Here is an 8,062-nt window from a genome sequence, read left to right as displayed (position 1 = left end):
CATAAACAATGATACATATTATGTACTCTCATGTTAAGAAATATTTCACTTGCCATAGCAACCATATTTCAGTACTTTATAACAAAGTTTCAATAAGTAAACTAGTATGATAATTTGTACCAGAAAGCATTACAGGTCTGCTTATAACCATGTGATAGTGTAAACTATCTCATTGTCATAATTATCTTTGAATATGACATGTCAACGCGAGAGTGTGAACAGACATTTTTTTGGTTTTTTTGTTGTTATTAATTGAATTAAACCATATTGAGTGAAAATTCATACAATTTTCCCACTTTCAACCATGATTGGTATTGATAAATCAAATAAGGGTGGAGCTATGTACAGTTTGTAACTTAATTATTCCTTCCCGAAGCAACGATTTGTAGTCGAGACCTTCATGGTCAACCACATCATGATACAAATACTGTCATGTAGTTTATATGCTAAGAGTCTGCGGGTAAAGACAATTTTCATGAGATTGCCATTTTTAAAGTGTAATATATTCTGTATTATTCCGATAGATGAATATATATTGACAGCCGTCATGTACATATTGTCAAATTCTAAATTTATTATACGTCATTGAATATGCTAAAAGACATATGCTTCAGTTTTGTTAATTTCGGGAGACACTAGGTTGTACAATGTTGATATTTAGGATAAGCCAGTGTGATTTCCTCTCACATTGTCGGGGTGGGTAGTCAAAGGTACTAATTAATACCGGATATCGAAATGTCAATAAATGAACTCCTAGGCGCGGCGGGAACTCCTGGAGAAACCTGGAGTCGACAGCGATGGAGACTATGTACATGTAATCATTCAATATTGGCAGGTGTAAATTATCGTGGCCTATTAAGATGTTTACATGAATCAATAATCCCTTTTATACAGTTTGTATGTATACATCCCTGCTGCGGTCCATCGTTAACGAGAATGGTGGCGCAGTTAGAGGAGGTTACGCGAGCTTCAACCCCACTCCTTTGATTGAACACTTAACAAAAAATCCCTTTTCTTTGGGGTTGCAATTTCGGCTTAGTTTAACCCCACCGCCTTTGGACGGAAAAATGTACAAAATTGGCCTGATTTTTTTTCTTTCGGAATCCATCCCTGGGGAGTTGTACAATTAATTATCAATCTTGCGTCTTAATCAAATTACATATCCGGTATATCTATTCTGCAAATGTTGTGCAATTCCAAGAATTTTGTAAACAACAAATTACGCACCAGTACATATTTGCAGCCGAGAAAGCAGCTTTAGCTGCACTTTATACAAAAGATATTTGGAACGGATCCAAGATTTATTCTAAGGGAAGGGGGCATAAAATATCATCATTATTTTATATGTTAATTTTACCATTAACCCTTTCAATTTTAAGCAATGGGTGGGGTGTCCCCATAGTTCGAAATCGTGTCATCCATTCAGTTCAAAGAGAGATAACTCCAGGTTAAGTTGAGTAATGTCGCTATGTCGCCTCCTCAATGTGTGTGAAGTATATAGTGATTTTTCTACTTTTTTTTATATGGAACCTGGGCCTTTTCGATTGGGAAAAATCAACATTTTAATGACATTGGGAAAATCAATAACATTGCAGTTACATGTAACGTTTGTAATTGACGTAAGTTATTTTCTTTAAATTTTCCTACGATAGGTCTTTGTTGAAGTTAAAACCGCACATTAAAGTACATCATACATGAAAAATTCAATTTTAACACAAACATCGTAAATTGGGGGAGAAAAAGGCAACTTCAGTTGGGAAAATTGATAAGTTTTTTGAGAGGGGACAGGTACAGACTTGAGTTTGGTTGTAGATAAATTACGATCTTTGCCGTTATTACCACATATCCTTCTAATGCTAATTTTAAGGGGGGAACTTCACTCTTTTTACAGCAAATTCAAAATGGTTTATAAAACCAGTGTCTTAATTCCATGATAAACTACATGTTCCACTTTGAAAATCATAAAATCTCTCTCCCTTAAGTTGAGGGAAAGAGATAATGTGCCATTCAATTCTCACTGACTAGATGTACATTTTTATCTTAATAATTCATCATTTATGCCATTGCTAGATTGAAGAATATTCAATCACTGTCATCATTCCTTCCACTAATATAATTAGCTGTTAATGTCCAGGACTCGGTATATATCTTTTTTCTCGATCTACCCAAGTTTCCATTACAACCTTGATTTACATACAAAACACAAGTCGATAGTTTTAACTTTTTTTCCATTCATTTGTTTACATTTGACACAAATACAAACACATTTGTCATATAACAAGAACATAATTTTCAATAAAATATCAAGTTTACATGAATTCTTTTGGAAAAAAAATGTTTGTGAATGTGTCCTTAGTCTCATGAAAATACAAATTATTTCACTTTTAAAACACTGGGAAATCCACTCGAAAGTCTACATATTCGGCAGTGCTGAACTATCCACTTCTCCATTTCTTAGTGCCTGTGAAATCCTTGCATTGTATAATTTCAAAAGTCAGAAGAAAATCGTATCTGCTGAGATGTCTAATGAGATTGATAAATATCAAAAGCGAAAAAGTGTCTTAAAATCTATAAATCGTCATCATCATCTGGGAGTGCCACTTCTACTGCAGCCTGTAGTTCTTGTTCATACTGTGCAGCCAAGTTTGGGTCCATCTTGATGTCGGGTGGTGCGAGGGCGGGCATCGCTACGAACTCCAAATTGGCATCTCCAACCAACTTCCTTGCCAACCACAGGAAAGGTTTCTCGAAGTTGTAGTTACTCTTTGCGCTTATATCATAGTACTGGAGGTTCTTTTTCCGATGGAAAACGATGGCTTTGGCTTTGACTTTTCGATCTTTGATATCAACTTTGTTTCCACACAATACAATGGGAATATTTTCACACACGCGGACAAGATCTCTGTGCCAATTTGGGACATTTTTGTATGTCACACGAGATGTGACATCAAACATAATGATGGCGCATTGTCCTTGAATGTAGTAACCATCTCTCAGACCGCCGAATTTCTCCTGACCAGCTGTATCCCACACATTGAAAATGATCTCACCACGAGTTGTGTGAAATTTCAAAGGATGGACCTCAACTCCAAGAGTGGCGACGTATTTCTTCTCAAATTCTCCAGTAACATGTCTTTTGACAAATGTTGTCTTTCCGACACCACCATCTCCCACCAAAACAAGTTTAAAAGTCGGGATTTCATCTGCCATTGTGAAACGGTGTGGTTTAGCAAAATGGCGCGCCTGCTAAGAACGTCACTCTTTAAAGGTGGAGGTAGGAAAATTACAATGCGCGCTATATATGCGCACTGGGAAAACGTACTTCCGGAGTAAACACTTTGTGGAAATCTTGGGAAAATGGACGAGTTACAAAAGCTAGAGTATCTGTCTTTGGTTTCTAAAGTTTGTACTGAACTTGAGAACCATTTGGGACTCAACGATAAGGATTTAGGTATGATAATTGGAGTATGGAAGGGTCACTCGAATTTTCTCCATGACGGGATTGTGCAATTTTTGTACATCCAGTTTCAGCTGACCAAATCTTGTTACTCTGGCCAGAACCAGTTTGTTTCTTTCATGAGATTTATATATAAACATGTATTTATGTTACTACAACAATGCAATCCTCGTTAATAATGATATATCGATATGAAATGGGTCCCTTATTAAACAATATATAATATATATAAAATTGCAGAACGTTAAGTCTATTTCATTCTCACCAACATAAACACTCCCAAATCAGTTTCAAAGTTTAGGTATCTTGCAGATCTTGTTTATAGAGTTGTTTTTTTTTTAATAATTTGATCAAGCTATTCAGCTACAGTCACAGTTTAGACTTAGTTATTTTGTATGTTGAGTGTGTGCAATGCTGCAATGTGAACTCTGACAGTAGTAGTCCATCTGAATGATTGTTATTTATATTGTTATAACTGTAATTACTTGTATATTGTTTGAAACTTGCACATGACCCGCCAAGGGCCTTACTTGGTGAAACAAACATAGTATAATTTAATTCAAGACGTCTATAAAAGAGTTGATAACGAAAAAAATTTATTATGGGTTAGGGCATCTTCGCTAGTCGCAGAGTAATCCGAAATATCTGACGTTTTCCTGGCTTTTTTAATGATTTTGATATATACCGTGCCAGGAAAATGTCAGAACCGGCACCATTACGTAAACTGGAAATTCGCCGCCTCCAACTGGAGGCGGCATTCTCGGGCTGATTTTAAATACTTTGGAGTCTAATTCAATGTTAAACTCATTATTAATCAATAAAACGATACTTCTTGTACATACTAATATCATTGAAAAGAAAATACCACTCCAAAATTCGATAACAGAAGCACACAATTGTAGTCAACCGAATTTTCACTGTCATTTGAGTGAACGAGTCACATAACTCAAAACAAAGCTCGACAGTTTGTTAGAATGTTTTCAAGAGACTTTTATGTGTTGAAATAACCCACAAAACTGATATTAGTAAGTAGAAGAAGCATCGTTTTATTGATTAATTATGATTTTAACATTGAATTAGGCTCACAAGTATTTAAAATCGGCCCGGGAATGCCACCTCCAGTTGGAGGCGGCGAATTTCCAGTTTAAATAATGGCGCTGGTTCTGACGTTTTCCTGGCACGGTAAATATCAAAATCATAAAAAAGCCAGGAAAACGTCAGATATTTCGGACTAGCCGCGGAGTGGATCAAAATCCCAGCTTGGTTAGCGAACATGGTGTTAGGGCCATTGTCAGCAAATATAATGTCACAATTTAAAAGTACTAGTATACCAATACTGAGGGCATAGAAAGAAATATTTTACATGTAAGTTGTAACAAATAACTGTTGATGTAATGAAGTTTTCTGAGATTTTTGTATATAAATATTTGAATATCGGTCTTGCCCCAACAACCTTTGACCCTAAATTTTGTCTCATACTTTATTGTGTATGAATGAAGTATGTTTAATATCTTAAACTGAAAACAGAAAATTCTACTTTCAATATTACAAAGAAGGAAACACATATGAAAATTTACATATCATGTTTTCTTTGATGACCGAAATTCATGTAATGGAATCAGATGGATTAGAGACAGGGGGTATCTACACCGGACTTTGATAAACCACGTGTGTAATTATTTTACTTGAATAACAGTAAGCAATTTTTTTGTTAATTATTATTATGATAAAGGATTAAAACAAATTACCAAGTACTTTAAAATTTGCCTGAAGCTGTTTTGAGGGATTAATTATGGGGGTTTGAGAAATGAATGATTTGTGTTTGTTCTACGTTTTAAAACTGTTGGACCAGCTCTGTGGTCTGATGTAATCAAATCTATTAAATTATATTTTTTCTGTCTTTTCAGCTGAATTTATCATACATCTGGCAGAGAAGAATGATACCTATGAAAAATTCAAAAAAGCTTTAGACGAAAATGGTGCAGAGTTTGCTGTAAGAAAATGCGACAACAATGATCAAATCCTTTTTTAAAGCTGTCTCCATAAATGTACCTCTTACTTTTCTGCTAATGACACACACATGTAGTATCTCAATGCTCCCCACCCTTTTTTGTTTCCTCCTACAGATGTTCATCCATTATGTGGTGTGTTCCTGTTTTTCACAGGATGCATGATTGTAATAAACATGTAGATCAGGGCCATCATAGCACTCTTTGGTACAGGGACCGAGTCTCCTTTAATTGGGAAAACAATCATTTTTTTGATGAATTTGGAAAATTGAGTTTACTGTCTTTTCCATCCAAATTAAGTTTAAAACATGATAACAAAACAACCATTTTTTCATTTATATTTATTCAGTTCTTGACTATTTATCGAATATATTTCCAAGACAGTTTTACATTCTACAATATCTGTTCAGGTCATTAATGCAATTGTGTTCAAAATATTTGGAAAATGGGTCACTTTTTGTCATTAAAAATGAGTCTGATATTAATAAGTTAGTTATGAAAAGTTCATTTTTGTCTGTAATTTTGAAAAAAGAAAGAAAATCAAATCTAATCTATTTTTATTTCGTAATAAATATTTTACTAAGAACTGTTTATATAATTTAAGATTAATGTTTCATTTACAGAGAGTATTAGTCCACATATTTTTAATTCTTTCTCTTTGTCATTTCAAAAATCAAAACATCCTACAATTAAACGAATGGCTATACTGTTATATAGTAATGAAGTCTTGCATGTATCTCACGGATACAAATTCTCAGTTTGCACATATTTTTATACCATATTTCAAAATATGCAAGAACTTAGAACTAATCCTGCAGTGTCTATTTATCTGCATTTCACCCCATGCCATTAGAAAGCAATTAAAAGCTTGAAAGGGGGGTGCAATACATACTTTTACACAAAATTTCTGATTTTCAGAGTATCATTTTTCATTTAAAGGGGGGTGGGTGGGAGGTGCAACGGGCCATTTTTTACACAATGATATACAGGAGCGATGGTTAAGTGTCCTACATTTTGATAATGCATGTGTATGTATGTGTAGGTTATTATATTTGGAATTGTAATGCAGTGATAATGGATGGGAATTAGGTATCCGTGGGTGACTCATGAATTCTTGGGCAACATACATCTTGTTATTTTTTTGTCATCATTACTTGACTGTGTTTTGAAAATATTCTATAAATACTGTTCACTTTTCTACATGATATACACTATCATATCTACATGATATACACTAGCTGTTTATGAAATGGATTTTTGTAGCAGTATTTTTCATTTTTGATTTCAGGATTCCTTGGTGGCAAATTTGTTGAGGTTGATTCAGAAAATGAAACCAAAAGAAAAGAAGGAAATCAAAAAAGAGGAAGTCGACAGCGAGACTGTCCAAAGTGACATAGATATTAAAAAGAAGCTCTTTCCTGGTCTGGCCATGGCTAATGACCCAAAAGTCAGGGTAAGTGTTAATGCCGTGTTACTGTAATTTATGAGAAAGGGTGAAATTTTTGGCTGGACCAGGAATCAAACCTGGGACCACTGCATTTCAAATTTGGAGCTCTAACCACTGAGCTACCCAGGCTGATATCCTCAGTCCATATAGATGTAGCCCTAAATACTACATTTTCCTCCCTCCATAAATCATCTGTGCCCTCGAAGAAACACAAATCAGATTCTTTTGCCCTTGGCAGGACTTTTACCTGAAGTCCAGGGTTGGTCAATGGCACCAAATTCAATATTTAGGAAAGGTGGAAATTTGTGGCTGGACCAGGAATCGAACCCGAGACCCCTGCATTAATAGGCAGGTGCTCTAACAACTAAGCTACCCAGGCCGATATCCACGGTCCGTATAGCACTACTACATAATCCAAAAAATTCACCATGGTTATCACCACAATAAACTTGATGAATGTGTAGAATTTTCAGAATTGTATTGGAATAAGTATGTTAAGTTTTTTGAGAAGACAAAAAGAAAATTATGTTCTAATTCACCTTTTCAAATGAACATAAATTATTTATAAACTAAAACTCAAACACAAATATAGGCAACAGACTTTATTACTCTATTCAACTGTACATGTATAAATCTTTATCTTCACTTCATTCAACATTCTACAATAGAAAAATGTAATATCAATAACAACGTTAAATACATGAAATGCTGAAGGAAGGGTGGGTGGGGGTCTGTTGCACGATGGGCAGCGAATTCTCGAATGATTTCGTTACTTTAAACCTATACTCGGGTAAACTTCGATATGCATGAATAACTTTTTACAACCAATCCAGAATTGGCTCTAGATATAAACGCTGACATTCAAAAACAAACGCACGTGTTACCTGTAACGTTTATAAAATATATATTTAAGGTTGATCGATCCTCATGTGATGTCATAGGTTTTTGCAAAATCTTTATATATATAAATTTTGTGCATGATAGAAATATATCTTTTAGAGGAATTTATTCACTGAATAAAATAAAAAAAAATTGGTAAACTTTTGATGCTAAAAAGTTTTTATTTTCCATAAATAATCAATTATTTATAATTTTAAAAATGTTGTCACGGGCAATAACTCTTATGCTGGAATTTCCTCTACTGCATGT

At 34.4% G+C, this 8,062-nt stretch overlaps 1 protein-coding gene across 4 annotated transcripts in view; it reads left to right on the top strand.

Moving 5' to 3' along the window:
* Positions 1-2,624: 2,624 nt before the first annotated feature.
* LOC125666788 (ATP-dependent RNA helicase DHX8-like) overlaps positions 2,625-8,062 on the top strand; it is a 32,113-nt gene continuing 26,675 nt past the window's right edge. Inside the window, exons 1-3 of one of the 4 annotated variants that reach the window (XM_048900069.2) lie at positions 2,625-3,274; positions 5,365-5,450; positions 6,755-6,919. In XM_048900069.2, coding sequence (XP_048756026.2) covers positions 2,803-3,274; positions 5,365-5,450; positions 6,755-6,919 — 723 coding nt within the window. In that variant the 5' untranslated portion in view covers positions 2,625-2,802. Of the gene's footprint in view, positions 3,452-5,364; positions 5,451-6,754; positions 6,920-8,062 lie in introns of all 4 variants that reach the window. The other 3 variants (XM_056151909.1, XM_048900066.2, XM_048900067.2) reach the window with 3 other exon arrangements.

The sequence above is a fragment of the Ostrea edulis genome, chromosome 10, assembly GCF_947568905.1.
Source record: "Ostrea edulis chromosome 10, xbOstEdul1.1, whole genome shotgun sequence".
NCBI classification, from domain to species: domain Eukaryota; kingdom Metazoa; phylum Mollusca; class Bivalvia; order Ostreida; family Ostreidae; genus Ostrea; species Ostrea edulis.
The sequence above is the reverse complement of the archived record's forward strand: the minus strand, read 5'-3'. Positions and strand labels throughout refer to the sequence as shown.